Source organism: Anolis carolinensis, unplaced genomic scaffold, assembly GCF_035594765.1.
Source record: "Anolis carolinensis isolate JA03-04 unplaced genomic scaffold, rAnoCar3.1.pri scaffold_12, whole genome shotgun sequence".
In the NCBI taxonomy this organism is placed as follows: Eukaryota; Metazoa; Chordata; class Lepidosauria; order Squamata; family Dactyloidae; genus Anolis; species Anolis carolinensis.
Genome location: NW_026943823.1, coordinates 18,078,525 through 18,096,886, shown reverse-complemented (window position 1 = coordinate 18,096,886; position 18,362 = coordinate 18,078,525). Strand labels below are relative to the sequence as shown.

The following is an 18,362-nucleotide window of genomic DNA, read 5'->3' as shown; positions in this document are numbered from 1 at the left end:
TAAGAGCAAGTTAACAGATTTATTATTTTGTTTCCTTTATACACAACTTTTCTACTAAAACGGCATTCTTCCAGGAACGTTTTCCAAACCCGAACGGGATTGAAGTCCAAGAGTCCTTTTTGGAGTCTTTATACACAAGAATTGAGTCCCTCAGTACGACAAAATGTGGGTTAAAAAAAAAGAAAAGAGGGCAAAAACAAAACAAGGCTCCAGAAATATAGAACATTGTTGCGAAAAAGGCAATTTCTTTTTATTCCTTTATTCAATGGCAAGTGAATCTTCCCCAATTGTCCTTCCGCTGCTTCTAGGCCTTCAAATCCAAGAGACAAGAAGAAATTTGCTAAGTTTGCGAACCAAGAAATAGCCCGGACAAAGCCAATGGAAGAAATGACCAGGAATCCATAGCTTCGCCACTGGGATCATTAAGACTTGGCATCATTTTAAGCAAATCCGACTCCGAGGAGAGCATTGCAACCTTCTTCAAATCCTCAAAAACATTCCCGTCTAGCGGTCCGCAAGGCTCCAAATAAATACTGACCTCTTTAAAAAAGTATCCAGAGTCTTATTCTGCATTCTTCCTTACAGCATACAGGATCTGTACGTATATATCTGTGTATATGATGTGTTCCTACGCAGCACAGAGCACTTGAGGTATCATGTCCCAAGAAAGGTGGCTAAATTCCAGAGGGAGATATAATGGGAAAAAGGGGGGCTGCAGTTTCCAGACATGGTTGTCAACAAGCCGCAGTTCGTTGAAAGTGAAAAAGGCGAGAAGAAAGGAAAAGGAGGCTGAATGATGCGAACGGAGGCATGTTTCCCGTAAGGAATAAAAAGGAACGAACTACAACCCTTTGGCGTTGAGTGCTGAAGCTCGTAGCTTGAAGTCAATGGCATCTTGAAGTCTCTGGCTTTGGATGCGAGGCGTCCATAGCAGGAAGAACCCCAATTGGGTTCAAAGAGGAGTTCAGGAGCGGAGGAATGTTCTCCCCGGCTGTCTGTCCAAACCCTTCCGGCGCCTGTTGTTTACCAAAGAGTCAAGCTGTTTCCTTTCCGGTTTGCCTCCATCTTGGTCACACAGGAAACGCCAGACCTTCCTGATTCTCTTTCTCTGCAGACTAACTACATAATATCGACAGGTTTCATTATAAAAAGGGGAGAAAAAATAAAAACACCTCTGCTGCTCACTGAAGGCTCACACACACAGGAACGTTTCAGGCAGGTCCGTGACATTTCTAACAGTCCGGTCGTAAAAAAAAAATAAGAATAAAGTTACTAACCCCATTCTGCTTTTATAAAGCATTTTGTTGTTGTTGGGAGAAAAAAACCCAGAAAGGTTAGTAATTATGGATGTCTTATTCATTCCCAGTTTCACCATGTCACTTGAACCTGAATGAAAGATTAAAGGAGGGGGGAGAGAGAAAGGGATAGGATTTATATAGTTGTTATTTGTATCCCACTTAAAAAACAGGCTCAAAATGGCTCAGAAAAAAACCAACACAATTTAAAGCCTCGAAAGAGATAAACATTAAAATAGTATTAAGCATGAACAGTATTAAAAATAAACTATGATACCCTTAAAACCCTTATTAAATTATTCTTTGTATCCCGCTTTATCTCTCACAATAAAACCAATACAATTATTATTGAAAACCTATAAATATACAAATACTAAAACAGAGTAACATGAACAGTATTAAAAATAAAGTTAAAACCCTTTAAGCCAATTAAAAACCTATTCGTGTAGCTTAGAAGCACAGCACTGCCAACTTGATCTTCAAAACGTCCTTCTTTAAAATAGATGAGAATCTGGAGTTATGCCACTATGGCAGAGGGGCATGCTTTCCTTCAAACTGGAGCCTGGCTGCATAATAACTAGGGATGTTTCTAAGATTCCAATAACTCCACTTCTGCCAGTAAACCTAGCTATTGCAGTCAATTCGGCAATATACTTATACTTTCCTCTTTTGTTACTATGACAACTCATTAATAATAAAATCAATTATTTATTTATTTACTACATTTATATCCCACTCTTCTCACCCCGGAGGGGACTCAGAGCGGCTTACAAATCAAATGAACATACAATATATTATTAGAATAGCACAATATAAACATTAAATTACTATATTGTACTATATCATTATATGGTAATATTATTAGTAATATTACATTTAATATATAATATATAATTATTATTATTATATTGTATTAGTAGTATAATATTGTATTCCATTATAATATTATAATCAATATTATATGTATATACAATATATTACATATTTACAAAATTAGCATAGCATGTTGCTATGGCACAGGAGACAAGATGGAATTAGCTTCCTGGCTCTCAGGTTGGTATGATGTCTTCCTGTTGTTATTCCACAGTGTTATTTTCAAAAGGAGAGCCGTAAGGAGAGGGCATCCATACCTAGTTTCCATTCAACTGCTGCTGGGGAACGCTGCCATGATCCGCCACTGATTTCTCGCGGCTCTTGCTTTCTCGCTCCTCATCCTCTTCATCACGCTCATCGTTCCCACTGTGGTTTTTACAGTAAAGCCTACAGGCAATGCAAGGACACCACAAATTATATACTGCCTTGAGTCTTATGCACCACTGAATTTAATGTGCACCTCTATATTCAAAGCCCTGAAACAAACAAACAAACAAAAAAAGAATTTGCTGCTGAATGTGATGCGCAGTTGCATGTCTGGGATTCCTTCTTTAAAAACAAACGTGTTCCAGCAATGAAAAGGGAAACCTTGGTGAGCCTCTATGCTGCAGAATGAATGCCTTGGGATCATGAGGGCTGTAGTTTGACAAGGCCTTGAGCCTTCTCTGCCAAAGGGTGCTGCTGCCTCACCAAACTACAAATCCCAGGATCCCATAGCATTGAGCCCTGGCAATTGAATGAGAGATGGTGTCAATCAAATAGGAGCTCCAGAAGCAGCTTTCCCCTTTGCTTCGAGTCAGCACTAAGATGACTGCCTTTCGAAAATGTAATGCACACTGTAATTCTGGTGAGGTAATTTATCTGAAAAAGTTGAGCATTAGATCTGAGGAAATAGGATATATATTTTCAGAAATATTAAAAATTAGTATTTCTGACAATATATTACAGTGAGCTACAAAACCCCGATCGAACCAATCTCTTGGAGATATAAAGCTCTCAAGGATTCTTACTCTCTCTCTTCAGAGAGACACCAGGAGGCACTTACTTGTAAATCCCTCGCGACATGTTCTCTATGTACTTCGCTTTGTCTTGTACTCCACAGTGGTAATGGTAAGTCTTGATGCAGGCCTTAATCTCGCATCCAATGGTGGCTCCGGACTGACTGCAAAGCGTACACTTCTGTCACAAAGAGAGAGAAACAGGCTGCTATCAGATTGCGTAAACTGTGTTTCCAATCTGCACCTTCCTACTTCACATTTAATTTCTAATTCTCCCAACAACTCTTCCTGCAAATGGCTTGTCGACATGAGGACTGAATTACAGCCAAGGGAGATCCAGAGAAGACCAGGCCTCACAATGTTGTGAAAGAGGCCAAAATGTTTGCTATTTTTGTTCACTCCTCGCAAACAATTTTTCAGTTGATCAAAAATGATACAAGCAAATATCTATTTCCTGCTATGACTAATGTGCAGCACTTAAACCACGGAGGTCTACGTTTAAATCTGTCTTGTGCATCACACAGGGTGCTGTATCCATTTGAACTGTCATCCTCTAGTGAGGATTTATTATATTTATTTAGATTCTGCTTTCTCTCTCTAAAAAGAGACTCAAACAGCTTGCAGTAAAGCCAACAGAATACAATCTAAAACAGGTATGGGCAAACTTGAGTCCTCCAGGTGTTTAGGACTTCAACTCCCACAATTCCTAACAGTTTCAGGTCCCTTCCTTTTCCCCCTCAGCTGCTTAAGCTTCTTCTTTAAAAGCCCGTCTGAACAAAAAGGTTTTAGCCTTCTGCTGGAATGATAGCAGGCAATTATAGTATTTTAAATGAAAACCAGGATACAAAATGTTATCTGAGGTTCCAGACAGAAAGTCATACCATTCTTTTCCCTCGTTTGATTTCTTGAAGTACGGTTTTAATATCAAAATCGCCAAACTCTGCCCTCGATGTTGTCGTCAATTGTACGGTGCCGGAAGAGAACAACTAGGGAGAGAGGAAAGGCAGAGCATGAGGAGAGTTGAAAACTCCAGCCAGATGCATCTTCAAGGATGGGCAGGAAACAAAGATGGGAGGCAGAACGGTACATATCAAGAAATCCGGAGATGGAGAAGCCCCCTTCGCTTATATGAAATCAATAAACAATATAGACCCCACAGGAACCCAAGTGATCAAAGCAGGGAGGACAAAGTGATAGTGCTCACCATACACTTGTAATGTGCGGCTGCCTTTTTGGCATTGAATATATGAAGCTTCCCTCGAGCTTCGTTCTCTTCGTCGCCTGCGTGACAGAACCCGCACTTAGGTTTTGTGTCATTGGGGCCGCTTCTGTGAGGCGATCTGTCTCTCTGAAAGGGAAACGCTTTTCTAAAACAAGAAGTCCAAAACAATGTGGTCTAGCTGGAGGACTGAACAGAAATAGAAACTGTTGCCCCACAGCAATGGGCTGCTTACATAGGAGCTGCTTTCTACGTCATCTGTGCCGTGCGATGACGTGGACCGCGCGTCTTCCGTCTGCCCCTGGAGCGACGTCTTCCGGGGCCTCCCTTTGCGCCCCCTCTTTTTAGGGGGAGACGCTTCCAACTCGTGCTCATTTAGGCCTTCTTCTAGATCTGCTGGGAGAGAAACGACACAAGGGCAGGAGGGAGAAGGCATCAAATTCCTAAACATTTCCTCTGAAAATGCTTGAGGTCAACATCAGCAGACAAACCTGATTTATGACAGTCAATCCCACTCCCCAATATAAATGTCACAAATTATTACCTTCAGAGTTGTGTGGCGCTTTCTTGTGTTTTCGACAAAATATCCTAAGGACAGATCATCACAAAGTGCAAAGTCAGCCATGGCACTTACATGTTCCACCTGGTCCAACCTAGTGTTGCTGCACGGTGCCCCTTACATTTCCAGTCCGTTTTACTTCCCAATTAAGACTTGGAATCAAGGAGATTAAAATGCAATTGTTTTATTCTGCAGGGTAACTAAGGGGTTGCCTTTCAATCAAGCAAGCCGAGATAAGCATCAAGAAGAAATGCCATGTTTGACTGTCTCTAGATACAGTAGAATCTCACTTATCCAACATAAACGGGCCGGCAGAACGTTGGAGAAGCGAATATGTTGGATAATAAGGAGAGATGAAGGAGAAGCCTATTAAACATCAAATTAGGTTATGATTTTACAAATTAAGCACCAAAACGTAATAATAATATAATAATAAAACTTTATTTATACCCCGCCACCATCTCCCCAACGGGGACTCGGGGCGGCTTACATGGGGCCATGCCCAAAACAATACAATGTAAACAGCATATAAAAGACATCATGTTATACAACAAATTTGACAGAAAAAGTAGTTCAATATGCAGTAATGCTACGTAGTAAATGACTGTATTTATGAATTTAGCACCAAAAAATCACTATATATTGAAAACATTGACTACAAAAATGCGTTGGATAATCCAGAATTTTGGATAAGTGAGTGTTGGATAAGTGAAACTCTACTGTAATGGGTTTTATAGTCCCAATTGATGCAAAAATGCACATATGTACAAGACAAGAAATCAAACAGCCCTTTTCCCTTCTTTCTGCCTGTTTGTAATTTTACTTCTCTTACTTTGAGGCCTCTGTGTCTCTTCTGTTTTGTAAACATCCTTTTGTTTTCTCTTTTTCTGTAAACATTCCTGCTCATTCTCTTCCCCCTCCCATCTCATCTGTCAGGTCAACTTGATTCCTCCTTTCTTGATCTTCTACATTGGACATGGGCAAACTTCAGCCCTCCAGATGTTTTGGACTTCAACTACCACAATTCCTAACAGCCGGTAGGCTGTTAGGAATTGTGGTAGTTGAAGTCCAAAACATCTGGAGGGCTGAAGTTTGCCCATGCCTGTTCTACACACTTCTCCTTAGAAAGGCCTTAGTAAGTGTTATCTATTATCATATTCCTTTACTCCTTTTCTTACACCTTTTCGCTCCCTCCTCCTTTCTCTTTTCTCATAACCCATTCTAACTTTGAGAAATTCACTTTACACATTTCCTGGTCTCAACACTAGTCTAATACAATTGCCTCAACAAACAAAGACTACTTTTTGGAATTTCTTCTTAAACAAAGCAGTATCTTTCCCACATATTTTAAGGAAGGAGAAATCTAAAAGGTAATTACATGTAGATGCCTTGGGAAGGCTTCTCCCGGATCTGAGCTTTATCGTGCAATGCACAGTAATAGTGATATGTCTTATGGCAGGTATTGACATCGCAACCGATGGTTGCTCCGGGACAGTGGCAAAAAGAGCATTTCTGAAAGAAAGGGGGGGTGGGAGGGAGACAAAATTAGGACTTCTGAATCACTAAGAAAGGCAATTTTTAAAAAAAATGAGACACAAAACAAACCAATGGGAAGGGACCAAATGCAGTTCAGAAATGAAGAAACAGGAACTTCAAAGGCCAAAATCCTGAAAAATGAATAATTGCTAGAGCCCAGCTGAAGCTCACTTGGTATAAACCCAAATAAAAGTGTTGCTGTTAAGAATTTAAAGTCTGCAAACAGGGAAGGACTACTCCTCCTTGCTGCTTCCCAACAACAGAACTTTCATGAAAAGTATCTGCAGCAGCTCTATTGAAATCAACAAAAAATGTGCATACTCAATTAAATTACTATCAATGAAATCAGATTTCTCAAGGAAATATACTTGGATGCCAAACTTCTATTTTAAGAAACTTTGTAAGATGCAAGAGCTTGCGAACAATCAATCAATCAAATAAACAAATTTTATTAGTCTAAAGACCCAACTGACTTAGTGGTAAAAGGTGCACAACTTCAAACAGATTAATAAATTGATAAAAACTAATTAAACGCAGGACAATGTGCAATGCAAAATGCATATGAACAAGGGTGAGACACTGCAAATAGATACAGGACGCGTTTCAGCCTGAGTCTAATACAGGAAGTTGAGAATACAGAGAATCCTTTAATTAAAGTCAGTTTACACAATAACTACCGAGCACAAAAGCGGTATAAGAGGGATTATGCCTCCCTCTTCTGTGTGGTTCCTCTTCCCTTATTTGTCCCTATTGTTTATAATGCAAAGGGAAGAAAAGATACTTATGAAAAGCGAGCCAGTTTACTTATCAGAAACAGGAGTCTTCAGAATGGGGAACCAATATTCAGAATATTACAGTAGCACAGCATACAAGTAGTAGGATAGCTGAAAGGCATACTAGGATGGGAATCTGCTTTCTTTCCTACAGTGCAAAACATTCCACTTTAGTGAGCTGGAAATGCCACCTTACCAGCTTAGTGCCTCTTTTGATCTCCTTTTGCACGTCTTCTATGGAAAAGCCCCCAAGGCTCTCGTTATCGGAGTGTGAAGATACCAAGGCAGACGAGAAGAGCTAGACAGAACACAAATAACATCAAATTTGGTAGGACTTTCCTAAAATAAGGGCAAGGCTCATCACCAAATGGAAATACTAAATAAATCTTGCAGTTCTTCACAGGCTAGCAAATATATTATGACACAAGCTCTCGTGGACTAAAATCTCCTATCATTTTTGCTTTGCATCATCAAACCGACAAGGATGTAGAGCCCCATCTTATGCATGTGCTCACTGAGAAATCAGTTCTATGAGTTCAATAAGATTTAATTTCAAGTCAGTTTGGACAGTGAAGCTTAGGCAGTGAAAATACAGGATTAAGATTAGCTATTGGATGTTTGTTCCAAATCAATAATGACTATGTTGCTGAAAGATGTACATTTCCTATTCTCATCTTCACAAAATACTTTACTGTGGGGTTTGGACTGATTTACAGTGGTGATTCCTTCCTGAACAGTATTTGGTTCTTATTTTATGTATGGCGCTAAACCAAATATTAAATATAATGCTAAAATAAAGCTGTGGGGCGATTATTAGCATACAAATAACCAAACATGCCTGTCCATCTATTATTCTCTCCCCTCTGCGTTCCTCCCATTACAGCGTCCTTTGACGGCACTTACCATACATTTATGATGTGCTGCCACCTTATGGTTTTCAGAGAGCAAGAGCTGTCCGCACTCGCTATCTCGGTTGGACCTGCAGAAGCCACATTTGCGCTGCCTTCCCGGTCCCTTTTTTGGTCCAACTGAGGCTGACATGATTTTTAAAGACAGCTTGAGAAATGCTGCCTCAGTCTTTGCCAAGGCTGCAGAGAACAAAAAGGCACAAACAATAGCATTGAGCCACTCTCCCCATTTCAGCAGTAATTTTGCAAATCTTATCAAAAAGTGACTTCGAAATTAAAACAATCAGGGTGGAATTTGGCATGTGGCAGGTGAGATAAAGAGCCGACCGTCTCCTTGATAAATCTGCATATTTCCAAAAGATGGGAAAATTAAGACTAAAATACAGATGAAGATAGACCTTGAACATATACGGGACCAGCTATGTTCCCTATGATCAGTTGTTTTGATTATTGTTTGTTTGTTGCTTTGAGAATGCCAATGGCATTAAAAAGCAGGGATGCATTTTTTTAAAATTAAAAGAGTATAAGCAGAAGGCTTTTGACCAAAAGAAACAGTCATTTTTACACTTCAATTTTCAGTCTTGGCAAGCCAACTATGCACAATTCTTCCAGCACTTATCCTAATGTAGAATCTATGCTAATAACACTTTATCTGAATATGGATATCTACATTACCTAAACCTGCACCAAAGCACAAGAAAGCTCAGGCCTGACTGGATCAGACCAAAGGCCTATCTTACCCAGGCTCACCCTGTTTCTAACAGGAACCAACTCAGTAGCTCCAGGAAGGTTCACAGAAGTATATAAATATCTTTTTAAAAATTAAAAAACCAACTACCCTTTTCTCTAAAAATATCCCAGTGAGTTCATAAACTGTGTTGACTGCAAGAACAGAAGGAATCATGCTGGGGAGCAGGATCTGATCAAGAGCACTTTTAAATAATAGATTCAGGATAAAAATATACCTGCCTTCAAACAGCAGATGGCTTAATTTGTTCCAGATTGTACCTACAGAACTCCAAACAACATCTGGATATGGCCAAGGTTGAATGTGAAGTTCAAACATGGCTATCTAGGATAGTTGTCTCCCATTCCTTTTCTAACCAGTTATACGCACAGCAGAACTCCCAAGGTGAAAACCATGTCCATTACTACCATATGGAGGGAATTCCATACGTAGCAAGGAGACTGTCACAATTTGGCATGCAGGAGCCCTTCTGTTTATGTTTAAAGAGCAGCAATGGTTTGGGCCAGAGAGCAGAATCAGCCACAACAGCAAGAAGTACAGTCTTTCCTGGCCCATGGAACACTACAGCAAAGCCATGGGGACCAAAGCTACAACCTGCCCAGATATCACACCTTTGATCTTATAGGAAACCTAGCCTGGAAAGCATTCTTTGCCACTGCATCCGCAAGTGGTGAGGAATCCCTGCTGGATCGCTCCAAAAGGCCTGCCTTGTGGAGGCTCCTGACCCTGCTTCCCACAGAGAACCACAAGGAAGACGTGGAAGGAGCAAACCTTTCACCACTGATGCCCCACCGGCACCTGCTACATGGAGACTTCTCCTCGCCACCGTGACCAACAGTCTTTGGTGCACCCTCCGTGAGTTTGTCTAATCCGTTTTGGAAAAGTGTGAAGAGCTTTTCTGTCAGCCCCTTGCCAATTTCATTCGATGCCCTGAGTTCCAAAATTATGACAGATGGAGCGAAAGCCTCCCCCTCCACTTTCCTCTGAAACATGTGCAGAGATGGAAAACCTCTCTCAGTCATTTTCCCAAATCTGAAAGCCTCCAATGTTGCTGATGTTTCTATATTAAAACAACTTACTGGTAATCATTTGAAATTGCCTCTAATTTCAATTTGTAGCTAAGATGACCCCACCTACTTCCAGTGCTTTGTTTCTAGAGCCTGAAGATGGAAAAATTCATGATGGTGAGGCACCAATATCCAGGCTTTCTGCAAATGGATTGTTGGGCACTTGGGAATTTTTCAGGCCTGCTGAATATCACACCCCTCGCTTATTTTTATTTTGCTATATTACACATGGTAATTTGTGCACACATTTGATGTAGCAACAGGAGAATTCAACTCAATACCCAAATATCTAGGTCAGCAGGAGAAATCTCAAAGGGTTTTTCACATTTTGATCATGCAAGCACAGCAAAATGCAAAGTGAAGCAAGACCAGAATTACAATACTTGGCTATAGACATGATTATTCCCAGAATGTTTTCTTCCTTAAAGCAGCAAATATTTTTTTATTTTTAAATTTGGTTTACTTAGTGCTTTACTAGGTTTCAAAGTATTAAAAACCTAAAGGAGTTGGATCATCAATAGAAAATGTTTTAGTACAGGGGAGGTAAGACCGAACTAGATTTGAAGACATCTAACCACTCTAACTTAAAAGGTAACATATTCAAAGCTTTTAAAACCTGGGGGTAGAAGCTATCTTACATAGTGCACCTAGTTAATAAAGTATAAGCAATGCAGGCGATAAAGATCACAATATGCAATCTTGATACTTTGGAAACCAATGTACCATGCAAGAACCAAATTTCAAATGTATGCTTCTTTACAGGGTATACTGCAGAATGCATTCATCCCTGGGTAGGGGGAAACTTTCAACAAATCAAATGGTGATGCATTCTTGGCTATGCAAGTATTATTCTCCATTCATATCATTGGTATTACATTGTGCAGCAAATACAGTCTTCTGTTAGCATGTATTGATACAAAATCAGCCAGGTTTACTGCCAAAAGGAAAATAAGAAGTAGACAATGGGAACCAAATTAGTCTCAGATACAATGTCTCTCCAGAACACTTTTATACTTAGTTACAAATCCACATTTTTTCTAGTCTAAATGCACAACAATAACAAACCCTCGCCCAAGCCTAGAATGGGATTTCTTGATTCATCTTGATTCATCCCCTGGGGGAGAAGAGCCGTATACAAATAAAATAAATAAATAAATCTCTATATAAAAGGAATTATTTCCTGTTGTAAAAAGTTAAAAGCTAAACTTTGTTCTGGTGTCTGAAAGAGAATTGCACCCTCCAGGTTTTTGCCACATACAAGGCCTTCCTCTCTGCATTACCTACCTATTGTAACAGGCTTTACAATTCAAAACACACATAACTACAGAGTCAGTCTACCACTCTACGAGGAAGTGCTGCAGATTGACCACAGACCTTTGCACACAAAAAGTCCAGTTCAGACAAGACCAAGAAAGGGCCATGACTGAAATCCATGAGAGATGCAACTAACATCAGGACTCCTCTATCAATTGAAACAGTTTCATGTGAAAAGTCAAACAAAAACCATCTTTTAAAAATGATTTTATCACTTCAAAGTGCAATTCCACTTTATTAAAAAAATTACACTATACAAACTTCAACACAGAAGTCCTTTGACAAGGCCAGGGCAGAAGAAATCCTGTGCCACCTGGCAAACCGTAACAATATTTTGTCAAGATACAGCAACTGCAGAAGCACAAAAAAATAAATAAATCAGAAAATAAAAATTGCAAACCCAGGCCCAACATTGCTACTCAAGAATCAAGGAAAATACACATTTTTACCAGATCAGAATCTTGAACCTCAGCACTATCCTCTCTATGAACGGTTTTCTCCTGGGAACTTGACAACCACAAGAACTTCAGCAGAATAAAATTGGTTAAATAAGTTATGCCTCCTTTGGGAATAATATTCTAGCCTTCACTTCTCTGTAGCATTATATTCTTGGCCCAAACAAAGATAAAAATGGGGCTGTCTCTCCACCATGAATGCCTATTGTGCTGTGAGCCTTGCTTGTGGCCCCACTGGGCTTCTCTAAACTGATAGTTCCTAAAGCATGAAGAGGGGAGTAAAGAAATCTTTTTTTAAAACGTACGGAAGGGGCAGACTTTATTCAGCGCCAAAGGAGGCAAAGCAGCAGTGATGTCACCTAAGCCAGGAGTAAAGAGGGAAATTCAAGAACTTGCTGTCATGCTTCATTTAGCTGCTTAGTCAGGCCCTGGCATTGCCATTTTCCATGGGGATGAGAACTTTTACATTTTAGAAAGTCTGCACATTTCACTGCTACACTCCCAACTGATTTGAGTTAAAACTATTTTTAAGGTTAGGTTTTTGTGACTGTTGAGTGTTTTTCCACTCAAAAGGAGGATCACTGGGTCTAAAGAAAATGGAAAAAGAGGGTGCAATTCTGAAAACTATTACTCTAAACAAGAAACATTAAGAAAGGTTTTCAGAAAGGCAAAACAAATGCCCAAAAGTAATTATCCATAATAAAAGAATCAACAAACGGTTAAAATCTTTCTTCTGAAAAGACTGGGATTCAGAGTGGACAGTGTAAATACAGGTATGCCTCCGTTAACAAACTTTCATTTTACAAAACTGTTTTACAGAAGCCCAGTCCACTTTCCTAAGATTGAGATAGTTTGCCACCAAAATTAAATCATAAGAAAAGTGGAGGCTTTTGAAAGAAAGATAGATAGATAGATAAATAGATATATATATATATATTGGGATGAATTTTGGAAGAAGTCTTCAAGTGCTCGCTAGAAGATTAAATAGGTTTGTTTTACAAGGCTTACCTGGCTTGGTTATTTCAATTCACAAATGCATAATTTTAGAATCATTGTTTCATTGCCTGTTTTGTTTAAAAATCTGTAACATTTTCTAAGGAAATATTAGTGATAAAGATCTATTGCTCTCATGTTCTACTTTGGGCTGACAGAAATTGCTCTGTTGACCACTTAGCCCTGTAAAGATGTATATAGGTCTTGTCTGATCCAGCAAAGCTCTTGTGTCCTTATTACCCAACACTGGGAACCAAATGCCAGGATGGAAGAGATCCTATCCCTTTCAAAGATTAAACACACTGCCTCTCAATAGACTACAACTAACCCTAGATGTGGATGGGAGAACAAGGGAAAGGGTTAGCGGAGAAACATGCATACAGTAGAAGCCGGAAGTCTCAGATGCATGCTATCTCAACTACCAAATCGACAGGGGTTACAACCTAAGGACATTGAACACAGAGCTATCTACCACATGCAGGTTAAAGAGAAACACTTCTCACATCCTCTATATGATACAAGGAATTAAAAAAAAACCTTAGAGGTTGTTTGAATGGACTATTACATCAAACATATCTTTGGATATTTGAAAAAGCATTATATCACTGTACTTCGATATTATAATACACTATTACCCAAGACTCCTGTTTTTTATAAAGCCTGATGATGGATTTAATCCAAAACCTGATGCCAAGGGGGAATAATGAGCAGAGGGCTTTGCTTTCAAAATCAAGCCTGCACAAAGCAACACAGACTATCAGGTTTTTCAACTCTGCTGGAGTGCAATTCTTGGAAAAGAATACCAAACTCAAGGCAGCTTTTTCTCTCCTTCTTCCCTCCATCTTTCTTTCTCTCATATCGACCATGTTCAACAGGAAGTGAGAGAAATCTATCCCAGGAAAGGAGAATTCACTCCTGGAAGTTATTATCTCTAGTGGAGTTTTCTCACCAAGCCTTGTTTCCACAATAAGCCTATTTTTTTTTCCAAAATCCAATTATCACAAGGACAGAAAGTAAAGTAGAATCTTCTAAAAAGAGACACAGACAGCAAAACAATTACTACAGGGGTATGAACCCTTCCCTATGCAATCCAAAGATAGATTGATGGCTGGAGTTACACTATAAAAATGTCCCTGTTCCAACTTACATACAAATTCAACTTTTGAACAAACATTGTAACTTGGAGGTTTGTCTGTACAAAAGAGGTGGAAAGGACCACAGGGGTCCAGCCCCATTTTGCCATGCTGGTATACCACCAAAGCCTTCCCAACAGATAGCCATCCAGCTGCAGTTTTAAAACCTCCAGCGAAGGAGACACCAGTATGCTCTGAGGGCGCATATTACACCAATTATTTTCTTTTGGTCCAACTTACCTCCCAAGATCAGCTGTGACTGGACACCCAAGGGGCGAAAAGGCACTCACATCGATTACCTCGACCTCCCTGGAAACAACTGAAGGGGAGGAAAAAGAAAAAGGCAATTAAACCATGTATTAGGTGTGTTACCAGGCCTTAATGCACTGGTTCTCAACCTGTGAGTCCCCAAGTGTTTTGGTCAACAACTCCCAGAAATCTCAGTCAGTTTACCAGCTGTTAGGACTTCTGGGAGTTGAAGGCCAAAACATCTGGGGACACAGATTGAGAAGCACTGCCTTAATGCATCTCTGTGAGATCACAGAGTTCGAAGAGACCCTCAAGAGCCATCTAGCCAAACCTCGTTCTGCCAGGCAGAAAGACACAACGAAAGCCATCCAGGCAGATGGCCATTCAGTTGGCAGCATATATTCCAACCTTCCTACATCAGGAAATCCTTCCAAATACTTAGGTGGAATCTCTTTATATATTTGAATCCCATGCACTGAATGGCTTTGGGGGTTTTTTTTGGGGGGGGGGGTGATTGAGGAGGCATTGACCTCCCCTTTAAGAAAAAAAAGGAATGGTCAAATAAATTGAAACCTCTACAGAAACAGAGAAGGAAGACAAGGGGACAACTGTTATATCACTATAATATTATTATTATTGCTTGCATTATCCCATGCTTGTCCCTTTTATAGCCTGATCATGCCTTTTGCACTACTGGCTATTGGTTTTGCTGAGCATTGTTTTGACTGAGTTCCAATCACTGCTGTTTATATTTTAATGTTTAATTTTAATTGTGCTTTTATCTGGTTTGTTATATTTTATGTTCTTATTTTAATTGTGTTTTTGCTTTAATTGAGTGTTTTGTATTTATGTGTCATTGGCTTTTTGTCCCATATGTAAGCCGCACTGACTCCCCTCGGGGAGGTGGCATCAGGAAATAAAAATAAAATTATTATTGTATTACTATTACTACTACTACTACTACTAATTTTTATTATATTTTTACCATGTCCTTCTCCGAAGTTGACCCAAGGCGGCTTACATATCTAAAACATACAATACAAAAGTTAAGAACATATTTAAAATCACATGTTCTATACAAGCAATTAACCCTTCCATATAAAACCCCTTCAACATACTGGAATTTTACCTTAAAACATTAACCCAGCTCTAGATCATAAGATTAGATTAGTTTAAAGCCTTCTTAAATTATTATTATAGTATATATTATTATTACTATGTACAGTATATATTATTATTTCTAATGCTATGTAGTAATTACTGTATTTACGAATTTAGCACCAAAATATCACGATACAGTAGAGTCTTACTTATCCAAGCCTCGCTTATCCAAGGTTCTGGATTATTCAAGCCATTTTTGTAGTCAATGTTTTCAATATATCGTGATATTTTGGTGCTAAATTCATAAATACAGTAATTACAACATAACATTACTGCGTATTGAACTACTTTTCCTGTCAAATTTGTTGCCTAACATGATGTTTTGGTGCTTAATTTGTAAAATCATAACCTAATTTGATGTTTAATAGGCTTTTCCTTAATCCCTCCTTATTATCCAAGATATTCGCTTATCCAAGGTTCGGCCGGCCCGTATAGCTTGGATAAGTGAGACACTACTGTATATTGAAAACCTTGACTACAAAAATGCTTTGGATAATCCAGAACCTTGGATAAGCGAGTCTTGGATAAGTGAGACTCTACTGTATTATGTTGTTGCTATTACAGTTATCTTATTATTTTACTATTACATTATTACTACTAGTATTCATTTCTATATTACAATCATGTTATTACTATTATTATTACAGTAGAGTCTCACTTATCCAACACTAGCTTATCCAACGTTCTGGATTATCCAACGCATTTTTGTAGTCAATGATTTCAATACATCGTGGTATTTTGGTGCTAAATTCTTAAATAAAGTAATTACTACATAACATTACTGTGTATTGAACTAATTTTTCTGTCAAATTTGTTGCATAACATGAAGTTTTGGTGCTTAATTTGTAAAATCATAACCTAATTTGATGTTACACAGGCTTTTCCTTAATCCTTCTTTATTATCCAAGATATTCGCTTATCCAATGTTCTGCCGGCCCACATAGCTTGGATAAGTGAGACACTACTGTATATTGAAAACCTTGACTACAAAAATGCTTTGGATAATCCAGAACCTTGGATAAGCGAATCTTGGGTAAGTGAGACTCTACTGTATTATGTTGTTGCTATTACTGTTATCTTATTATTATTACTATTACATTATTACTACTAGTATTCATTTCTATATTACTATCATGTTATTACTATTATTATTATATTCTTGCTATTACAGTAATAATAATAATAATAATAATAATAATAATAATAATAATAATAATAATAATAAAACTTTATTTATACCCCGCCACCATCTCCCCGTGGGGACCCGGGGCGGCTTACATGGGGCAGAGGCCCAAACAACATAAGGACAAAATATAAGCCACATAATACAATCACAATATAAAACAGATAAAACAGTAATGCAATATATCAATTAAAACAACAATACAGGATAAAAAATTACATTAAAAACACATAAAAGACCAACACTTGCTTATCCAACGTTCTGGATTATCCAACGCATTTTTGTAGTCAATGTTTTCAATATATCGTGATATTTTGGTGCTAAATTCATAAATACAGTAATGACTACATAGCATTACTGCGTATTGAACTACTTTTTCTGCCAAATTTGTGGTCTAACGTGATGTTTTGGTGCTTTATTTGTAAAATCATAACCTAATTTGATGTTTAATAGGCTTTTCCTTAATGCCTCCTTATTATCCAACATATTCGCTTATCCAACATTCTGCCGGCCCGTTTATGTTGGATAACTGACTCTACTGTATATTATTACTATTTCGACTTTGCCTTAACCTCCTCCCTTGAAGGCCAACGAGGCCCCCCCTTTAAGCCCCCCATTCCCCTTTCCATTCATAAATACGCAAAACTCTATTCCCAAAAGGAGGGGGGCAGGGAAGAGCCGTTCCCATGGCAACCGCGGGGCCTTGCCTGAGGGGCGCGCGTCGAGGCGCGGCGTGGGGCCTACCAAGGCGGCCGAAGCCCGGCGAAAGAGGGACGCCTTCCCTTCAGAAAGCCCGCTCCCAAGGCCTTCTCCCGCCGGGAACCTTCTTCCCTTTCATTCGGACCAGGAGCGAGAAAGAGAGGCGGAGGGGAAGGAAGCAGAGGCACAGCCAGAGAGAGCGAGAGGGAGAGAAAGGACGCCGCGCCGCCGCGGAGTTTGACGTCAGCGCGCCCGAGGGAACCGGCGTCCTGACGTCACGCGTCCGCCCTCACTCCCTCGCCCTAAGGCGCATGCGCCAAAATCCAACCTCCCCTTCTGTCCTAACCATAGAACAAAGCGCAGGCGTGCGCGCGCAGTCTTGAAACGGCCGTTGGGAAAGGAAGCGAGGGGAAAAAAAAAAAAACAAGACAGCGCCTGCGCATTAGGTTTCCCCTCAGGTTGAAAAAAACAAAACAAAAAACCCGACTGAATCTGCACATGCGTATTACAGCCGAGGAAGTGTTTGGGGAAAAGGCGCTAAGGCTACGGAGCATGCGCACAATGGCTTTTTTTTTTAAATCTAGGAGGCGTGGCTTCTTCCTCAAACGGCCGTTGGTCTTTTGAAACCTGGACTTTTAAATTACCAATGATAATAATAGTATAATAATATAATAATAATAAAAATAACAAAATAACAGCAACAATACTAAAATAATACAATTTAGATACAGTAGAGTCTCACTTATCCAACATTCTGGATTATCCAACGCATTTTTGTAGTCAATGTTTTCAATACATAGTGATATTTTGGTGCTAAATTTGTAAATATAGCAATTACTACATAGTATTACTGTGTATTGAATTACTTTTTCTGTCAATTGTTGTATAACATGATGTTTTGGTGCTTAATTTGTAAATATAGCAATTACTACATAGTATTACTGTGTATTGAATTACTTTTTCTGTCAATTGTTGTATAACATGATGTTTTGGTGCTTAATTTGTAAATATAGCAATTACTACATAGTATTACTGTGTATTGAATTACTTTTTCTGTTAAATTTGTTGTATAACATGATGTTTTGGTGCTTAATTTGTAAAATCATAACCTAATTTAATGTTTAATAGGCTTTTCCATAATCCCTCATTATCCAACATACTCGCTTATTCAACATTCTGCTGGCCCATTTATGTTGGAT

The 18,362-nt window shown here is 39.0% G+C and overlaps 1 protein-coding gene across 3 annotated transcripts; it reads right to left on the bottom strand.

The window, feature by feature from the left end:
• On the bottom strand, positions 1–17,431 carry phf6 (PHD finger protein 6). 3 transcript variants are annotated; one of them, XM_062964123.1, is made up of 12 exons: positions 17,172–17,431; positions 14,112–14,190; positions 8,157–8,341; positions 7,450–7,551; positions 6,323–6,456; positions 4,930–4,973; positions 4,621–4,781; positions 4,371–4,514; positions 4,048–4,152; positions 3,214–3,347; positions 2,426–2,555; positions 1–1,386 (listed from the first exon to the last, which is right to left on the bottom strand). In XM_062964123.1, exons 3-11 carry the CDS (start codon positions 8,292–8,294, stop codon positions 2,426–2,428), a joined length of 1,092 nt encoding a protein of 363 aa, XP_062820193.1. In that variant the 5' UTR covers positions 8,295–8,341; positions 14,112–14,190; positions 17,172–17,431; the 3' UTR covers positions 1–1,386. The 3 variants fall into 3 exon arrangements, with proteins under 3 accessions (XP_062820193.1, XP_062820192.1, XP_062820194.1); XM_062964122.1 differs by having other exon boundaries at positions 17,209–17,431; XM_062964124.1 differs by having other exon boundaries at positions 4,621–4,778; positions 17,209–17,431.
• Positions 17,432–18,362: the final 931 nt, after the last annotated feature.